Genomic DNA, 21,717 nt, shown 5'->3' on the forward strand with positions numbered 1-21,717 from the left:
ACAGCAGTCCAAGGGAAGGACCCCTGTGGGAGCCAGGGAAAAGCATCACGAGGAAGGAACATCAGAGAAATTCTGACAAACCATCTCCCTGTGCACACCCTGTTCTGAGATACCAGGCTGCAATTGCAAGGATTTCAGGCATTAACGGAGAGGTGCCCAAACTTGGGCTTTATACTGGTTCAGCCACTCAGTTCCTTGTGGCACTACTTGTTTGGGTGGTTTGGGTGTGCTGTCAGTGCATCAGCTGCTATGCACCCCAGTTTAGGAGCTAAACTATGAAGATAGCCTCACAAATGAATCCAGGGTCTTTGAGAGATTCATGAAAATACTTTAACACAGAAAGGGAAACTTCACAGCTTGGTAAGTTATGTGCTGCTGAAGAGTTGGTGTACTGTATTTTTTTTTTTCCTCTCTTTTCAATTTCAGCATAAATCCAACGTGTTTATTGTTCACTTATTTTTTAAATATAGTATGGCTCCAAGTATGTGATACAGAATGAAATGTTATTCTAAAGAGAGAGATTCCTCTTGGATCTTTGTGTTCATTAAATTTAGATTCTGAAGATTTTCAGCTTTGCATGGGTTTTCGAATTAGGTGGTGATCTCAAAATTTATTCTAGTCTGCTTAAAAACATGCATACAAGTTAACCTTATGTTTTTGAGTAGCAGAAGCTACAGTCATATGATTGAGTTGTCATGAAACAAATTGAGATATGAACTTACAGTGAAAACAAAAAAGCAGCAAAAGTCAACTTGCGTTTGTCATAAGAAGCTAGTGTAAGTTCACACCCTAGCTCTTTTAACCATTGCATAAACATTACCTGTACTTACCACATTTGCTTCTTCTATTCCATTGGTTGCTTGAAACAAAGTATGCACAGACCACTTAATGATGAAAAGAGAAAGAACTTAAGAGATCAGCTACTCATTCTTACCTGTTCTTCTCATGAATTTTCAGAATTTCATGCGTCTGTTGTAGCAGCTGTTTTTCTAGCTTGTATGTTGACAGTGAATTTTCTAGTAGCTGAATTTCAAGTCTGGATGTTTGATTTAGCACCTTAGGGATAAATTAGAAACATTAATGTTTATATTGTCTTGGTTGTGTTTCTATAGCAACATAAACATTAATGTAGTCATTTCACTCTGATTTGATGATTTGTCAGAAATGACCTTGATTTCTAAATCCTTTTTTAACATCAGCAGCTCAACTGGTGCAAATTAACTCAATCAAGCTACACTGATATGCAACAGCTGATAGTCTGGCACCCTGTTTGCTATAGAAAAATACTAGGCTAGCAGAAGAAGGAAAGGTAACTGCCAAATAAGCTTCATTTCACTGGGAAGAACAAGAGGCATGCTTCAAACATGCATTCCTATAAAGTATGCTTAAACCAGAAGACTGTAAGAGCACTTGGATTCAAGCCAAAGTGTTGAATCTGCTGTTTTATAGATGGAGTTCCTACTTTAACTTTCCCCTGAGATCTCTCTTGTGTAGTGTTGGCAGAAGTCTGGTGTCTGCTTATGTTATCACTACTTGCCCTCTTACACACATTTTTAAGAAAATGAAGGCTGTGATCTTAAATATTGCTTTATGCAATTGTCTTTCACCTTAGGGTTGGTCTGTATTAATAGCGCATGTTTTAGTAGGTACCTCAATCCAAAAGAAGATTTTCAACCAAATGAAAAGGAATAGATGCTAACTAAATAGTTGAGAAGTGAAAAAAAAAAAAAATAATAAAAAATCATTAATTAATGATGGTTGATTTTGTTGGTATATCATCTTTCATTATATAAAGTCTGGACAAGTGTGTATAAATAGTTTTCATAGGTATGTGTACTAACAGCAGCTGATGTTCAGTTCCAGAAGTGATTACATGATTCCTCTTTAATGGAACCTATCAGACCTTTCTGGAAAGGCCAAGTATCAGTCTCATCATAGGATTATATAGTATATAGTAAGATTTTCTCATGCATGCCTAATAGGAATTTACATTACAGAACATGAAGAGAAAAAAAAAAAAAAAAGGGTTCTCAATCTACATAGTGTCTTAATTTTGTCTGAAACTCTTGATGCTCACAGAGCAACTAGAATTGTCCTTTTTATAAAATACAGTGATTGAAAAAATTGGAATTGATCAGTATGCAGCTCTTTTGTTTGAGATGGATATATTTGGAAGTGCCAGGAGGCATCACCACAGTTTCAGAGGGACCTAGCAGGAATTGATGGTTTACTACAAAGGTTGGCAAGGGTTAAAGGTGACAGGAAGGCACCTATAGATTTCCTAAGAGTACACATCTGTGGAGCAGCCTACAAGATTTCAGTGCAGTTTCAGGTGTAAAAGAAAGTCTAAGGGGAAACAGTGGGATTTTGAATAGATAAGGATTTGGGAGGGGTCAGTGAGATTTAAGGAGCAGTAGGCTCTGTATCTCGAGTCCATCAGTCTCCTTTTTCTGGTATGAGTATTGCATATTACAGGCAGTAATACTACAAGTATTACAAGTACTACAAGTGCTGCAAGTACTACATATTACAGGCAAGAAATCATGGCCTGTCTTTCTCAATCTTATATCCTGCAGACCTTCACATCTCTGCCAACATACTGTGTTTATGTAACAGCACAGGGGCTGCAGGGTTGGCTTCTGTGAAGAGTCCAGGAGCTAGCTGCTCCATGTTGAAAATAGCTAGTTCCATGTTATTCCAAAAGGGGCCCACCACTAGCCAGAACTGAGCCAATGAGTGATGCTGGTTATGACTCTCTAATAACATATTTATGAAAGGTTAAAAATGTTGTACAAGAGTAGCTGGGAAAGTGGAGTGAAAGAACTAACCCTGAAGACACCAAGTTCAGTAAAGAAGGAAGGGGAGTAGGTGCTACAGGCACTGGAGCAGAGATTCTCTTGCAGTCCATGGAGAGTATAATGATAACACAGGTTGTCCCTCTGCAGCCCATGTAGGACTATGCTGGAGCAGTTATCCATGCTGTAGCCTCTGAAGGAGTCCATGCCACAACAGGTGAAAGCTGCAGGAAGCTGCAGCCAATGGACAGCCAACGCAGCAGCAGACTCCCAGTGAGAACTGCAGCCCATAGAGAGGAGCCCATGTTGGGGCAGGAGGTCCGGCAGGAACTGATGACTGTGGGGAACCTGTGCTAGAGCAGTCCACTCTTACTTTCTTCCCCCGTCCTGCTGAGGGAGAGGAGTGGCTTAGTGGTCCCTTGGCAACCAGTCAACATCATAACCCACCACAGCCATGCAACTGTCTACTTCCATCATTGCGAAAAGGAGCAATTCACCTTCTGGAGCCACCTTTACCACTCTTTTCTGATTGCTAGTAGAGCCAGGGACTACAAGGACTTTCTCATGCTGATGAGAGAGTCAAGGTAGGAGATGCTGTCATGGAGTTGGAAGTCAGAGCCAGGACTGCCCAAGGTGGATATCCACTGGTAACTTAAGCATCCTTTAAATTCTTCAGTTACAAGTATATATTATATATAGAGTACAGATACACACATAAGAAGGCGGAAGTTGCTAGCAGTGCCTCTACCATGAAGTTATTCCTCAATGGGAAAGTGAGACATTGACAATGCAAGTTACCTACTTGGATGAGGGAACAGCAAATGAGTACTCAACATGTATAACAATGTAGGTCTTTGGGAATATAAACAAAAGTTCCTACACCTCACTCACCTCACTTTTTTTTTTTTTTTTTTCTTTTCCTGTTGAATTTAGATGCATTTATTGTATTGATTTAGATACTCTGTTTAAATACTTTCCCTAACATTCTTATAAGTTAATAGGCCGTCTTTTTAAATTTGTGGTAATTAAAGCTTAACATGTTACTTTAGTTGGTCTACTAACCAAGATGAAGGAAAAAAAAGGAACTTGCATAAGGCAATGTAGCAACAGCTTGTACCTATCATTCCTAGCTAGAGATAATTAAAGCATCTGTCTTTCATAATTGCTGAAGTTTTTCAGTGTGCTGTAATGCAGTTACATAATAACATGGTAATGATATTGTAAACGTGAGTAAAAACATTATTATCTCTCAAGAAGTACACATGCTACTGAAACAAACCAAATATATGCAATGCATTAATCACACCACATTTTAGGAAGATCAAGAGGAACTCGGCAAAAACTGGGAAAAAAGTATGCATTTTAAACTGATAGTAGTAGTCAAAAAGCTGTACATATCATTGCAATAAGCCCAATATGAAATTGTACTCTGCAATATAGCAGTGATATGCTTGTCATTTGAACCAAATAAGTGATTTTGGTGCTAGGAATCATATGAAGATAGCTCTTTAAATTCATGCAATATTATACAATTTCAGAGTAATAATAAGTATAGAGTGATTTATAAAGAACTTGTCCCTCTCCACAGTGTAAAAGCTACTAATTTACATTACATTTCAGCTGGAAACATCTTGTAGAAAGTAAAGAAACTTCATAATAATAATAGAGGCAAATAATAATGAAGAAGAAAGGCTCTATTTTAGCCTGAAGCTCATTATTTAACTTGACACTTGTATCATTCACAGTTGGTAACTGAAATAGTTATTTAAGTCAAATGATTTAGTTTCCTGGCCTGTCCAGCCTGCCTTACACACACAAAGCTAAATATGCCAACCAAATGAAATCAAAGACAGACACATAAAAAGTGTCAGTCATCACTGCTGTTTGTACCAATAAACAGAGAGTGTGTATGTTTCTTGGAGCCCTGTGTTGAAAAGTTTTGTTTGGTGATTTATTAGAAAAGAAGGAGGATGGTGAAAGTTCTCTGCAATTAACAGCTTTTAGGAAACTTCTTCGGGAACATACCTGGGTTTCAACATCCGTGAGTTTTCTTGTCTGCTCTGCTGTCTGGCTGAGGAGGCTGGTCCCTATCTCGAGCATAGTGGCAGTGTGGTTCTGCACAGCATTCTGCTGCAGCTGCACCATCTCCGATTTCATGTTTTCCACAATGTAGTTCTCAAGCTGTAAAAGAGAAAGGGTTGTAGCTGTGGTATTTTTACCTGTTCAGGCCTTCTGGTGACATAAAGATGCATAGCTGGCATTCTTGCCAAAGGCAAAAATTTCAACATTTTCAGGGGGAGTTCTGCTGACCCTGTGACCAGGACATGGACCTGACTATTTGGGTAGCCCCTTCCAGTCTCTGAGTCCTCATGTTTTCCCAAGTATCACAGCCTGCTGGCTTGAGCTGTACCAGATCCTGCCTGCCTCCATGTATGTCAAAATCGTAACAAGTATTTCTGTATTTCCTTACTAGAAGAGATCTTACCTACCTTTCCTCACAGTCATTCAGCAACATGATTTGTTACTGGGTTAGATTCTCACATACTGTTCCACAGGGAAAGCAGCTTAGTGTAGCTATGTCCTCAAAATTGTAAAGAAATAAAGACAGTGTCATGGGAATAAGAGAAGGAAGTTGTTGAGCAAAAGACATAGAAAGCTACTTTGTTCCTTTGCTTGTATTGTCTAAATACTGTTTGGCTTACTTTTACATTCAGTTGAAAAGAATCTGAATTAGGAATCTCTAAAAAAACTAAGCACCCCCAAGGAAGGGACAATTTTTGCTTATGTTTGCTTTAGTTAACGTAGGCAGAGTAATTTCCTTCTAGATAGTTAGGCCCTGGCTCTGCCATAAAAGATTATAAATCCATGACTAGTCTACGTTATGATGAGATTGTTTCTTACACATATAAGCGTTGTTATGAACAACGAAATCTTGCTTGATGTGCTCAAAAAGTATTAACACAGAGAAAAGTGGCTTGGGACATTGGCTGCAATACATTCCACTGAAATCAGCAAAGTTCATCCAATTTACACCCAATGAAGATTTGGTCCTATGTTTCATTTTGTGGCTGATCATGTGTTTTTATTGTTAGCTGATTCCAGACTTAAGCAACCGCTTTTTACCTAATAATTTTAATCACATTGGACTTGCTTCTGCAGCAGTAAGCATGTTTTGTTATGAAAGGTAAGCTGCATGGCTAAATAGTAAGAACCAGATGGAGTTGATTTAAAGACTGAAGAAAGCAGGAGTCAGATATACAGTGTGTGATTAATAGGAAGGGCTACTTTCATCTTATCTATAAGCATTCCTGTGCTTATAGATAACTACTAGATAGGGTAACTACTGTAGATGTTCTGATGAGCCACATCAGCTGAGATTACAAGAGATTTCTTACAAATTTGATCATTACTGTGCACCTCTTATTAGTTTTAAAAACATGTTTACAGAAAAAGAGCACTGCTATACTGTAAGATATTTTCTGAATGACTAAATTATTTTTTGGTTTTGTTTGTTTCTTTGTGTGTATTGTTTTTTCTTTTTTTCTTTTTAGGCCCATTTTTGGAGAAGCACTTAATGAAGTGCTTAACACACATGATGGTGAAAAACAAAGTAGAAGTCCTACAGTATCAGACCACAAAAATGTTTGCTTGAATTCTCAGGTGACCACTCTGGGCTAGAAACCTGCAGAGTGTTTTAATTGGTGGGGACAAGTTATTGTTGAATATCCTGATAAGTATTTAAATGAGAGTTAACAGCCAAAGAAAACTCTAGGTTCTGAAAAACAAAGTCTGCAGTGGATGTCTCCATTTTTCCACTGCCAGTGTAAGTTCACTGCTTTGTTGTAATTTATTACTGAGATGTTACAGAAATTCAGCTAGTTCAAGGGAGATATTACAAATCTATCACATATCTTTTATCTTCAGAAATATTCTGCCTGTATCTCTCTTTTACATCAGATATTGTATTTTCTCAGATAGTGTATTTTCTTTGTTTCTTGGTGTTTTTATAACCAGTAACTTTATTTCTACATTATTGCTTGGTTGCAAATAATCCCCGTGGAAGAACCCCAGAAAACTGGATGGTTGCTCTTCTCCACACTCTGATTCAGATACTGGAACACCTGAACAAGAAGTTCAGATTTCTCTCACAGCATTCAGCTCCTGATAAAACATATGGCCTTCAAGTTCCGCCCATGATGAAATACCAACACATCATAAATTTCCTTATATCTGTTGTCTTTTTTTTTTTTTTTCACATAGGACCATAGCACATAAGTGTTGTGGCTGTGCAGTGCATAATTTGTTAGTCTGTAGCTTTCTGAAACTGCCTCACTTACTGTATGTGGGCCGTGTGATGCATGTGTGATATGGATGTCTGGGAAAACCCGTGCAAAAATATAGTGGCTATAGTTATTAAACATCAGAAAATTTCACACATCAATAAAAAGAAATGGGTAAATGGATTTAAATGTAAAAAGACAAAACATATTTATAATTCTAACTAAATACTTTGCTTGTTACTTTGCCAAAAATGCAGAAAGATTTACATTTGAAGTATATCACTGCATCTATGTGGAGCTGCAGCAAGTTTTGCCTAGCACAGGCAAAAATCTCTACACAGGCAGAGATTGAGGCATATTGTAGTCTAGCACATTCCCCATGGTTTCCAGTCTTGGGCAATTGCCCTTGGTTACTCACCCCTAAAACACCCTGTGGTTTAATCTGAAACTGTCTCATTATAACAACAAAACTGATTTTCCTGTTACAGAATTACTCATTAAATGCTTTTGTAAATATTTGGTGTTCAGTAAACTGCCACAATAGTTTCTGTGAGCACATCTTAGGAGTACCAGGAGCTGTTCAGTCAGTCAGGGGAGAGTGGAAGGAAGACTAAAACAATGCAGAGGTTCTGGTACATTAATTCCCTTTCCTTTCTTTGACCAATTCTTTTAGTTTGCTTGGTAGTTTTATTCATTGCAATACTGGCCTTGCTAAAATCAATGGCAAAATTCCCAAAGATGCGAAGATTCCACCTATTATTTTTATTGCAGGAAACCAGCATTTACTAGGTTCATTATGGCAAAGCACACAGTTTTATCTGAGCCTTGCCTCATTCAGAGGCTTTGTATTGAGTTTACTGAACCTTAGACTGAGCTTTCTTTGTGATTAGTTAACAAGGATATCATCCATTTAACAGGTGATTAAAAGATCCTTGAATGCTGGCTTCACAGAAAGTAAGTCACACACAGAAAGCCATTCACAGGAGTAAATCTAAAATTGCTTAGGGTCTTAAGTCTTCTTGAAAATCTATTCATCCTAATAATTAAGTTAAATCAGTTTGTCCAGATATTCTGCATTAAATAGTAAATATATCTTTTCAGATTAATCTTTGTACATTTGGATTTTCTAATCCTTATACTACTCATACTTATTTCAGTTACTTTTTGCAAAAGTGAAACAGAATGCTTTTTCTGCATTCTTTACCCCCCATCTCACCCTTCCCACTGTATGGCTTTCTATTGTGCATTGATGTCCCTGTTATTAATTCGGCTGCATCTGCTTTCAGTAAGACTCATAACATTGTACAGGAGTTTTCAGTAATGAAGAATTACTGGTGGGATGCATAATAACGTTATAACATTCTCAGAAATAAAACTGTCAGAAGGTTCAGTGTTATTGTTTAATAAACATTCCAGAGGATTATGCATTAAAAGTATCTAGCTTTTTCTGGACAATGTTTATTGAATAATCTTCATAGAAACCACCCAAACACTAACAGAACTATTAAAATGGAAACTGCAAGTTAGTGCCTAAGTAAATGATAATGGTTTGTGGCAGATGGCTTATAAATAAAACAAGAGGTTTTTCTTTTACTTTGATCAAATACTGTTGGTCCCATGTAATTGTATCATAAGGTCTGCTATGATATCCAGATGACATTAGGCTTTCATACAATGCATTTGCACGAGAATGCAAGTTAAAGTAACAATAGACTGCTTTCCCTCTCTGACTATTAATCATATATAGCACAGCATTTGTAACAGTAGAAAGACAAGAGACCAGTGACTTTTTATAAGATGTTTTGTTGTCTTGCTTTCCATACCAGAAGATGTACAGTAATACTGTACTAGCAAACAATGAAAGCTCATTTCTTCTTTGTCAGTTTGTCTGTCTGAGGGGGGATCATTCCTCATACCAACAAAGTGCCTCAGGGAGTCAGGTTTAAAACCAGCATTTGCAGTAATATCGATAATTGTATTTTATAAATACACAAACAGCCTTAGTGGGAATAAGCTGGAAAAAATTCAAATATATGGAATACCATAGAATTTCTTTGAATTTTGCAGCAGCCAAAGGGGTAGGAAGAAGTTTATCGCTGAGAAAAATAATCCTATTGTTGTGGCTTGACCACAGGACACCTATTTACCATAGAATAATTCAATTGGAAGGGACCTACAATGACCATTTGGTCCCACTGCCTCACCTCTTCAGGGTTAGGCAAAAGTTGAAGCATATTAATCATGAAATGGTTTGGGTTGGAAAGGACCTTAAAGATCTTCTAGTTCCAACACCCCTTCCATGGGCCAACACACCTCCCACTAGGCCAAGTTGCTCAAAGCCCCACCCAACCTGGCCTTGAGCACTTCCAGGGATGGGGCATATACAGCTCGTTACTGGGCAACCTGTGCCAGTGCCTCACCACCCTCAGAACAAAGAATTTCTTCCTTATATCTAAACTATATCTACCCTCTTTTAGTTTAAATCTATCCCCCCTTGTCCTTTCACTACACTCCCTGACAAGGAGTCCCTCCTCACCTTTTCTGTAGTCTCCACCTTTTCTGGAGTCCCTTCCCCACCTTTCCCTTTAGGCAATGGAAGGCTGCTGTAAAGACTTCTCAGAGCCTTCTCTTCTCCAGGATGAATAACCCCAATTCCCTCTGCCTGTCTTTGTAGGAGAGGTGCTCCAGCCCTCTGATCATCTTCGTGGTTCACCTCTGGACTCACTCCAACAGGTCCACTTCCTTCTTCTGCTGAGGGCCCCAGAACTGAACACAGTGCTCTAAGTGGAGTCTCATGAGAGCAAAGTAGAGAGGAAGAATTACCTCCCTCAGCCAGCTGGCCACGCTGCCTTTGAAGCAGCCCAGGATAGAGTTGGCTTTCTGGGCTGCAAGCGCATATTGCCAAGTCATGTTGTTTCTTCTGAACCAACACCCCCAGGTCCTTCTCATCACGGCTGCTTTCAATCAACAAATCGCCCAGCCTGTATTCATATTTGGGATTGCCCTGGCCCCCGTACAGGACTTTGCACTCAGCTTTGTTGAACCACATGTTATTCTCATTGGCCCATCTCTCAAACATGTCAAGCTCCTGCTGGATGTCATTCCTTCCTTCCAGCATGTCAGCCGTGCTGTTCAGCTTGTTGTCATCCACAATCTTGCTGAGGGTGCACTTGATCCCATTCTTCACGTTGCTGACAAGGTGTTAAACAGCACCCATCCCAATACCAACCCCTGAGGAACACTACTCATTACTGATCTCCATTTGGACATTGAGCTGTTTACCACAACTCTTTGAAATGCAGCCACCCAGCCCATTCCTTAACCACTAAATGGTCTATGCATCAAATCCATGTCTCTCCAGTTGGAGACAAGGATGTCATGCTGGATAGTGTTAAATGCTTTGCACAAGTACAGGTAGATAACATCAGTTGCTCTGTACCTAGCCACCAAAGTCGTAACCTTTTGTAGAGGGCCACCAGATTTGTCAGGCATGATTTGCCCTTAGTGAAGCTATGTTGGCTTTCACCAGTCATTCATTTTCCATGTACCTTAGCATAGTTTCCAGGAGCATCTGCTCCATGATCCCTCCAGGCACAGAGGTGAGACTGACTAGCCTGTAGTTCCCCGGGTCTTCCTGTTTTTCCTTTTTAAATATGGGTGTGATGTTTCCCCTCTTCCAGTCAGTGGAAACTTCACTAGACTGCCACCACTTCTCACATATATTGGACAGGGGTTTTGGAACTTCATCCACAAGTTCCCTCAGAACCCACAGATGTATCTCATCAGGTCCCATGGACCTGTGCACCTTTGGGTTCCTTAGCTGGTCTCAGACTTAACCTTCTCCTACAGTGGGAGTTTCTTCATTCTCCTAGTCCCTGCTTTTGCCTTCTGGAGCCCAGGCTATGTGGCTAAAGTGCTTGCTGGTGAAGACTGAGGCAAAAAAGTCATGGACTACTTCAGCCTTCTCCACACCCTAGATGACCAGGTCCCCCATTTAATTCTGGAGAGGGCCCACAGAGCAAATGAACCATTAGTAAGCCAAAGTGAAAACTTCAGATGGCTGATATGCAAACTGGACTCACAGAAGAGACTGTTGTAGTATCTGGTATATGAAGCTTTCACAAAGAAATCATAGCTTATCAATTACACTTTAATATAATATACATGGCTTTCAATTCTAAAAGAAGCCCAAGGGGTAACCCAGCAACTCAAAATTAGCTGAACAAATATTTAAGAGGAGAATTGGCTGTAGAAAGTATGTTTAATCATTTTTTTTTTTTAAATACAATATACTCAAACTTCTAGCCTTAAGGCAGAAAAAAAAAAAAAAGTTTTCATTTTTAAAACATTCCTTAATGACAGTAGTTTATTTGCATATTTATTCAATATTTTGTACTTGCGTTTCTTAATTTCTTACTTTCTGTAACATTGTGACTCATAATTTTGATTTATTACTTAGATATTTTTTTATTTTAACCCTAAATCACAATGATTTATTTTTCTGAATTCTATTCTAGCAGAGAAACAATGACTTGCAGAGTATATATATACTCCAAACCTCTTCATGCTAAAATGAAAATATGTGTTTCTGAAGGGAAATGTTCATACCATTATTTTTCCCAATCCTAGTCTTCTAAACACTTCAAAGATACTTTGCCTTTGTGAAGGCTGAACCATTGGCATTTCATGTTTACTATCTGGCTATAAAGCATAATTAATAGAGATTTACAATAAAACTGCCATCAGGAAAAATTAGTGTATGATAATGCATGTTTAATTTATAGCCTGCTTAAGATTTATATAGATAAACTGTGAATATATCTTCATATGTATGGCAGCACACCACTACAAATAACCACTACTTGTTTCTTTTAGTATGTGACCAGTGAAACCACAGCTGCATTCTTGGCACATAGAGGCCAAACAGTTCCATTCAGCTGAGTGATATGTCCTGTAATCCAGGTGACTTCCTCTATCCTGATACTCGTCCTCATGGTGGTTGAACTTGGTTTCACAGCAACCTTCACTTGCAACCTTTAGTTAAATAAAAGTTTATTATGAACGTAGAATAATCCTTCAGCTACGTAAATGTATACATACATAATGTTTTCCTTTCAGAAGAAACAAAAGGAGACCAGGACTGGACATTTTTGTCAGAAGAAATCAGGCATAACAAAAGTAAAAAATTATTTCAAAACACATGAAGTAACCTCTCTCCTGCATCCAGCATCAGTGAATTGTCGGCAGGAATTTTGTCTCTGGATCTGAATGTTGGATTTCAAGAGAGAGATATATTATCTTGGGATAGTCTTAGGAAGATGAAAAACATCTATAACTCCAGAAGAATGAAAGAATTAGGAATGTTTAGCTTAATAAAAAAACTAATAGGAAAGTAAATGACTACAAGGACATAAGGATGCAAAGAGAAAGAGAATCATCTGTTTTCCATATCCATGAAGCTGCAGTAAGTTAAGTGTATCTTTTGCAGTTAGGAGAAAACTTTTCTAAGAGTATAGGTGTAGTGGGTTTATGTGGCAAGGTTTTGGAAGCAGGGGGCCATAGGGGTGACTTCTGTGAGAAGAATCTAGAAGCTGCCCCATGGGCTGCACTAAGGGGGGGGGGGGGGGCAGTAAGGGCCCCACTGCTGACCAGAGCTGAGCCAATAAGTGATGTTGTTTTGCACCTCTGTGAGAGCATATTTAAGTCAGGGAAAAAAATGCTGCACCACACAGCAGCTGGGAGAGTGAGAGGAGTGAGGAACAGCCCTGCAGACGCCAAGGTCAGTGAAGAAGGAGGGGGAAAGGTGCTCCAGGTGCTGGGGCAGAAATCCCCTGCAGCCTGTGGTGAGGACCATGGTGAAGCAGGATGTCCCCCTGCAGCCCATGGAGTACCACGGTGGAGCAGGGTTCCACGCTGCAGCCCGTGGAGGACACCACGGTGGAGCAGGTGGACCTGCACTGGCGGAGACTGTGGCCTGTGGAAGACCCCTGCCGGAGCAGATTCTGGGCTGGACCTGTAGCCCGTGGAGAGGAGACCACACAGGAGCAGGTTACCTGGTTAGCTGCTGCCTGTGTGGGATCCAGGTTGGAGCAGTTTGCTCTTGAGGGATGGACCCCATGGTATGGACCCATATCTGGAGCAGTTCTGGAAGAGCTGCTGCCTGTGGAAAGCCCATGCCAGATCAGTTCATCAAGTACTGCATCTCGTGGGAGGGACCCCACAGCACAGGGGATGAGAGTAACTGAGAAGGAGCAGTGGAGAAGAAGTGCTATAGACTGACCATAACCCCTGCTCCCCCGTTCCCTGCACCACTCGGGGGGAGGAGGTGGAAGAGGGTGGATGTTGGGGAGGGGAGGAGGGGAAGGTTTCTATCCTCTGTTTCTTGCTTCTCTAGCTTGTTAGTAATAGACAATAAATCTTACTATCTTCTTATGCTGAGTCTGTTTTGCCCATCACAATAATTACCGCATGATCTCCCTGTCCTTATCTCAAACCTTGAGCCCTTTTCATTCTATTTTCTCCCTGTTCCTCTTTGAGGAGAGGGAGTGAGAGAGTGGTTGTGGGGGAGGTTGGCCGCCCACCCGAGTAAAACCACCACAGTAGGTAATAAAATACTAATTGGAATTTTTCTGGAAAACCGTGGGAACTCCATCACTGGAGTTTTACTTTAAAAATAATGCTTTAGGTAAAGAATAGGCAGACTAAGTGGTATTTTATGGTTCTTCCTTATTTTTCATTCTTCTAATTATTATTATTATTATTATTATTATACTTCAGACCTATGCTTACAGACTTAATATATGGAAGCAAACACTATAATAAAATCTTAATTGGAATGGGAAGAAGTTTGGAAAACTCATCTCTTAAAACTTTTAGAAGGAAGTCAATAAAAAAGAGGATTAAAATTATTTATTAAAAACAACAAATTAAAAAATATACTAAAATAAAATTATCTAAATTAGAGGGACTGTTCTGTGCAGACCAAATCAACAAAATCAGAGAAGTCACTGAGGATGTTTTCTGAATGCATGTTTTCTGCACCTCAATAGGGATGCAGTCTGCAGACCCATCTGAGAAAATATTGTGTGAACCATACTTGAATGTTGATATTTGAATGTGGATACTTGAATGCTCCAGTGGTGGCTTGGCATCTCAGTACCATGTTCTGTTACACAGGAAAGTATATAAAATGTAATAGGTAATAATAGGTAATGATGGTGGAAAAATGCTTTACATTGTATAGTATCCCACTGGAATCCTGGGAAACTGGAAGCAAAAGTAATTTTATTAAGCACTGTACTTAATATGAATAGAAATAGTTCTTGGTATAGCAGTCAAGACATACAGGGAACACAAAGTTCTTTGTTTCAGGGCACCAGAAGACTGCACTGGTTAGACTTACTTGGTAGTATAATATTTAATATATGGATAATTTATGGAAGCAAGAAGGTTGAGTTTCACTTCCTCATGAAGTATCTGGCATATAGAAGACAGTGTATTGACTTAGGCCAAGTATTGATTTTACTGGCCTGGTAATTCTATCTGAGCTTTGTACTAAGGTATCTTCAAGAAATCTTTCCAATTTTTTTCAGTTTTATTAAAAATAAAATAAAATAAAATTCTAAAAGCTTTCCTTCTTTCAAATAAAAAAACTAAAATCAATATAAATTGAACTTATTAGTCATTTCAAATGTGATTAATTTAAGTTATTACAAAAGCAAACACTTTTTCAATTTCAGTAACTTATATATGAATATTAGATTTCTCAGTTTTTTAATCTTAAAACTTAATAAGGCCAAGAAGCAGCATAACTGCGAATCATATCAAATATTATTAAATGTGAAATTAAAAGGGAGCTACTTATAGCAAGCAAATTAGAACAGTATTTTTTTCTTTTTCCTACTGATTAATAATATTTCTGGTTCAAAGAATTATCCAGTTTAATGTTAACCTTTACAAATCTTATACAGGGTCAACCATATTTTTCTTTCCTGATCTAACTTTACAAGCCACTTAATTCTATAAACTAAATTCATTTATGATTATACAGTTGGCTGCAAACATGACCTATGCCCAATACACACTAGAGGGGAAGGTATAGTTGTAGAAAAAGTAATGTCTGCCTTCTTGCCCTAAACAAATAAATGAACCTCTGGGAGAAATTCTTAAAAAATATTTTTCTATCAAACTGTGAAACTAATTAATTTTCTTTGGCGAAGATACGTTTGGTTAGGAGTAATTTTCAGAATGACTAATTTGGTAACAAATTTTGTGTAGCAGAATGTTTAGACAACTTCTGTCTCATTCCTGTAGAAGGACATACGGCTTACAGTCAAAATTAGCTTCACCAACGTATCTCCTTACTACATGATATAAGGTTCTTAAAAAATGTAGTCTCCAACTGCATAAATGGTTCTGGTTGCTATAATGCACTGCCAGCTTATAGCTAAACTTTCAGTGAACTTGCGAAGCTGTAGTATCATTTGGAGTCTATATATAATTTTTTATTTGTGTTATAGGAGGTAGTATAATGTTTTAATATTGTATTACTAATTTATTTTTAATTCTGCTTGGTTTCTTACACTCATCACTATGACATCTGAGCATATTGTTGGTATTCTGTGTATGAAACACTTTTCCAAGAATGGTTGTGAGATTAAGACTCAACTGCATAACGTTCCAGTCTGCACAAGTTTTTTACTTCTGTAGTGGCTGATATAACTATCATAGAATGGGAACCTCTTTATTCATGAGAAGGCCTTCAGCTCATACATCCTCTCTGATGAAGAAATCACAAATCCATTTTATTCCATTTGTCTATCTTTCCTGCATAGCTGTAGCTTCCTTGGAGATTACCCTTCTTCTGTCTTTCATCAGTGTGTGATATATGGTCTCAAAGTCAGCTGAAACCCCTAGACATTGTAACATGATGATGCCAAAAATCTACAGACATAATTTTGTATCTTTATTGATTTTGAAAAAATGAATGGGAAGTTTAGATTCACTAAAACCACCTTGAAAGTACTGTAATTTCTGTTCATATGGGGCTACAAGAATGCAAGGACCATCAGACACCTTGCCTACTGTTCCAGGAAACTACTAAGATAGAAAGGTCCATAAAATATGCACTCCCTGTGTCCCACCAGCCTTAAAGCTCTTGGAAAAACTCGTGATCTGTGTACTATGTACTCACGTCTCTGTGTATAATTCTACCAAAAATTATCTAGTGGTGAGGAAGAATGAAAGCAATCTCAGATCATTTGCTAATGACAGAGTTTCCAAAAGTTTCAGTATTACTGGAAAGGTAAAGCTTACTCTGGTAAGGTTTTGCCTTGTCCAAAAAGGCAGGAAGAGCAGGCCCACTGTTCCTTGTAGCCATGATTATTTCTGTGCAGCTAACTTTAGGTCAAAACACAGGGAAAACTGGAAGCAGAACACATCTACAGTCACAGTGTGGTTCATGGTTTGCTATGGTCTGCTTGAGTGCAGTGTGCTGCCATCAATTTGCGACTCTCAGTGACACCTTTGATGAGCTAAGAGCAGCTGAGCACCCATGTTTGTAAGCAGATGAGATTCCCCTTCTCAGCATTTATTAGTGTTTGGTTTTTTTTTGTTTTTTTTTTGTTTTTTTTTGAGTCCTATCCACACTACACAGAATGAGAACCTTTTAATCAAGAGCCCTGTTCTTTTCTGTTTCTTTCCCTTGCCTAATGTTGGCAAGTGTTAGTTTATATTGCTTTAAGTTTTGTGTTCAGCATTTGACTTCAATACTGTGATTCCATATTGAAGACTGATATTTTTGTCTAATGGTACATAATATAGAGCTAAGCCTATACTTGCTGTAAAATCTTTTCCCCCATAAACAAGATAGGTAGAAACCTTAATTCTGCTGAACTACATTAGCCTATCAGCAATTAATATCTAGGCAAGGGTTTATGTATTCTCACATGCAGTATTTATGTGCACAGATTTACATGAGTGTATACATAATAACTGCCTTAAATTATGGGTTATAAACATAGGTAGACAGCAATATTCATTTGTGTCCTATAAAGTTTGGCTATATTTATGGTATTTAACTTTTATTACTATAATCTGGACACAAGTGTTTTAATGATAGATGTTCTGGATACATGACAATGTTTACCTTAGTTTTACTACAGACATTAAAAATGATATTGATACATCTCTGCTGGAATCACTTTGTAATTTTAAGGCACAAATAAATGAAATCTCTAGAAATATTTATAGCAATAAACAAGAACTTTAGTTTCCCACGGCACTATAAAAAAGTTAACCACTAGTACAAACTCTAACACCTTTTCTTTCCTTTCATGAAATTCTATATATACCCAGTAATCTCTAAGTGCCTCCAGACATACCTATAATTCTCAGTGTTATAATGAATGTATAACTAGGCTTAGTGGGGAGGTGGCCCTGCCAAAATCTTCTCAGCCCCAGAAAACTGGATTCCTTCCTGTGCTGATGGAACCGATTGCTTGAATATGTGGCAAACAGTGAGTTAACATAACTAAATAAACTTATTGCCAAATACTCCCTTCCAATTATTAGAATCAGAAACATGCATAAAAATCTTAGATCAAAACTGTCACATATTTAGTTTATCCGTGCATATATTTACATATATACACATACATGTATGCATGTATAAAATAAAGAAGAGTGTATTCCACTAAATAGATTATAAAATGCCTGTTTTAGAAGCATCAGTGGAAAGATCTGAACTTCACAAAAACATATAATGAAATGTCAGGTAGTCAAATTAGCTTGCAGAAAAGACTATGAAACTTAATAAGATAAAATTGCCTTGGTTTATCTGAATTGGCATAGTTCAAGAAAGGAGTTCTTGTATGGTTTTAATAATTGTATAGAAAGATAAGACCTTTCTTATAGGAAATAAGTGAGCAGCCAAAGCATATGTAACTATTTCTAGTCTGTCTCTTCATTAAATTCCTCTTGGGATTTTGAAAGGGAACAGTCACAGGTTTCCCTTAAGTGAGAGTGTTAATACAATCTCCTTCCCCAGCAGTTGTTGGAATAAGATTCAGGATATGATTATGGGGATCAATTCCTTGCCCTGCATTTAATTCATGAACGCTACAGTGCCTGAGTGGGAAATGCAAAACTTCAGGTTTCTCTAGAGAGTTCAAATAGCAGGAAAAAAGATTCCCATTAGCTGCGAACGGAATGTTCATATATGCAATGATAAGGAGTAGAATCAGTTTGTTCAGTACTTAGCACCAACCACAAACTCAGTAGTAGCTACAAGAAAACTAGGTTGACAATCTCGTATCTTATTGTAATTCTGTAGCATTAAAAACATACTTGAATTTAAGGAAAATATACATACTTGAATTTAAGGAAAATATACAAATTTAAATGTTTTGGAGACATTCCTGTTCCTGCACTTAAGTCACTGAAAGGGAGTGATGGAGAAATATTTCCTCTTAATGCCTGGCTTCAAGAGCAACATTCCCCTGCCCCACCCCCCCTTTATTTTTTTTTTTTTAATTTCCCCCCACCCCAGGACTTAGCAAGACTATGCCCTTCTACTTCAATTTATCAATTTATCATAATCACAGGTCTTCCTGGAAGTCAATGTTATTGAAAAGTCTTCCTCTGTAAGTCATGAAATCATGAACTGAAGTGGGGAAACTTTCAGCTTTTGGTTTCCTATCTGCTAATTGATTGTCTGTAGTTTCTCTGGCTGATGAACACTTCCCATTGCTGTTAGTTGACAAAGACAGGCAAATTAATTCATAGATAAACAATTAATTATGTATGTACATAAGCACACGTGCAGAACAACAGAGGTAGTAGACTACAGAGGAAGAGGGGCATGTATTAAAAATGGGTAGCTAGACAAAGGGAAGGACAATTTGTATGCAGCAATGTATCTGGTTTTACAAGGAAAGACAGAAGCCATCAGACGTTATTCTCAAATGTTATTCCAAATATAAACAAATTATAAACAATTAGACCCAAATGGCTTAGGATTCGTGCATGCTCAATACAGGTTCAAAGAAAGCTATATTAAAAGAGAAGTTTAATGTTTTTTAAAATGATATCCTGACTATTTTCTCCTAGTAAGAAACTGTTTGGATGCCTGTGATGTATGCTTTAGAGATATGTATCAAATATGAATATTGTCCCAGTGATCAGGACTAAGCTCCCAGGCATACTGGCACCTGTCACTGCTCCTGCATTCCCAGCAAGGCGGCAAGGTTGGCTGTCAGACTTGTGCTTTCACTGATTAAGTTGCTACTTTTGCTAGTAAATTTCAACACAATGTCCGTGTGCCTGAAGTGATAATGATCACAGTCATTTCCTATTTGTAATCCAGGAACATGTACTGGCCCTTGCCCTGATGGAGCTTCACAGTTCACAAATGCAAAGTGACAGTCCTTTTGACATGATTAATGTAGTGAAAACAGACCAGTGAGTCAAAGATGAGACACGCCAGTTATTTTAAGTCCATCCTTCACTTAGATCTTGTATGAATTCTTAGCATTTATCATTAGTTTTGTTTTCTCAATCTATTTCTACAATGCTTTCAATTTTATAATAAATCCCAAGTAGACCTTGTGTAACAATAAGACTAATGTTTTCTTGCCAAGTAAAACCTCATTCAGAAGGATGGTTTTGTAATAACTCGGAACAATTTACAATATAATCAAAAATACATTGAGTAAACCAACATATCACAATAACGGGACTATTAAATAAAAGGAAAATATCTCAAGCCCTTAAAAAATGCTGTAACTTTTCAGAATCAGAGATGACCAGAGCTCAAAATCAAATACAGATATTCCTAAACTTTCAAGTATTTGGATTCAGGATTTTAGTTCAATCTCATTTTCATAATGACAACCATGTGGTACTGTTCTTCTCTCTCATGGGTAAGGAAAAATATCTGTTGCACTGATTTTGTAGTTGCAGTATATAAATGCAAACATTTAGGTCATTAGCTTAACCACATGTGCAGAACATACAGGAATTAGGATAACATTTCTCATGACTACAGCTATTCGATCTAAAGAAGAATTGACAACAATAATGCTCATATCTATCACACTTTGTACTGTAATAGTAGAGAACAAAGTGCTCATGAATCCTGAGGAAAGTTTGGCAGCTGTTTCACTGAGCTGTAGTTCACAATCACACTAATAGCTACACATTCTGCCCATTAGCTGGCAATAATATCCATGCCCTGTAGTCAGAACATTATAGCATGTCAATTTCTTCAGTACTGAAAACAGATGAAAAACCATGTCAAGCCCTAAAAGAATGCTGTGATTGTCGCTCTAATCATACTCATATCTGTTGCTCCCAGAGGACCCAAGAAAACTGTACCAGTTACTGCAAAGAGCATCAGACTACCCCACAAACTGCAAGTCCTTGTGCCCAGGCCACAGAAAACTGAGGTACAAGCCACATAAAAATCAGGCTATGTTACAGGATAGAGGTTCTCTTTTGCAAAACATATTTTCTTTAATCCCTGGTATTGGTGCTGATTGAAACAACATCAATCTAACTCTATGCCATGCCTCAGGGCCTGATTGTGTAGGGGCCCAGAGTACTGGAGCCAACAGATCTGTACAGGAGACCTGTGGGGTTAGAGGCCAGGAAATCCCTGATTCCCCCTTGCATCTCTGTATCATCTGGATATAATTCTTTCAGTTCAGGTAGCGCTGTGGTTTTATTTCCATGAGGTCAAGTAATGTGGGTTAGGACATGTGGATTTATCTCTGGAAAAAACAAATCAAAACAAAAACAAACAAACAAACAACAAAAAAAACACATATGATCCTCTACTGGGATGAGACAGGAAGGTTAGATAAAGTCTGAAATCCTGACATATTAACGTCAATGGACGTTTTGCAGTTACCCTCAATTTGGCAAGGATTTCACCCCTGAGACTTCACTTTTCTTTTTGACTTTCAGCTCTATAACAGGTCAAAATATCTTTCCAAAGCCAATAAGAATGCTATTATTTTAATAGTAATTAGCTGTCTGCAATTCTAATCTGCTCTGAAACTAAACAACAGGATTTGTCATTTCACCATAAATCTATTAACATGCTATCCATGATTATTTTCTTGTGAAAAGAATGCTGTTAACATTCGTGTAAATGTGCACATAGGGATTATTAACCATTACTACATTTGGACTAAAGTACTAGCTTCTAGACATGAAAAGAAAGCTAAAACATAAGTGCTTCTGTTCTACTTGAAATAAATTACCATGCTACCAGAAATTCCCAGCAGGGAAAGGGAAGGAAAGACATAAATTTCTGCACAAGGTGTAGAGTGTTTAATGTTTTTTTGTGTGATAGCAGTGGGACAGTTCATTTTGTCAATGTGGTGACAAAGAAGCAGGAAAACAGGACTTTTCTCCTTTCTTTGCCAATGGGCTGCAAGGCCTATCAAAAATGCTATTCTTTAAAAGGCAGAATACAGGAAAGATTATGTAAAATGAGCAAAAGCTGTGGAGTTCCAGTTGAGAGCTGAACTTCCTGAAAGGTCGGGGTGTTTGGAGTTTGTTTGAAGCTTATCTTTTTGTCTCTCTGCAGTTCAAGCAAGGGTTCTTTCCCTGCTGTGCAGCGGCAGTAGCTCTGCTCT

General features: G+C 38.0%; 1 protein-coding gene across 1 annotated transcript in view; it reads right to left on the reverse strand.

The window, feature by feature from the left end:
* Positions 1-21,717, reverse strand: part of ANGPT1 (angiopoietin 1) — a gene marked incomplete at both ends in the record, with an annotated part of 194,545 nt that overhangs the window by 100,047 nt on the left and 72,781 nt on the right. The window contains 2 exons of the mRNA XM_084282716.1: positions 935-1,056; positions 4,821-4,976. Of these exons, the coding sequence (XP_084138842.1) occupies positions 935-1,056; positions 4,821-4,976 (278 nt within the window). The remainder of the gene's footprint in view (positions 1-934; positions 1,057-4,820; positions 4,977-21,717) is intronic.

Source organism: Netta rufina (genome assembly GCF_964035555.1).
Source record: "Netta rufina genome assembly, chromosome: 2".
NCBI lineage: Eukaryota > Metazoa > Chordata > Aves > Anseriformes > Anatidae > Netta > Netta rufina.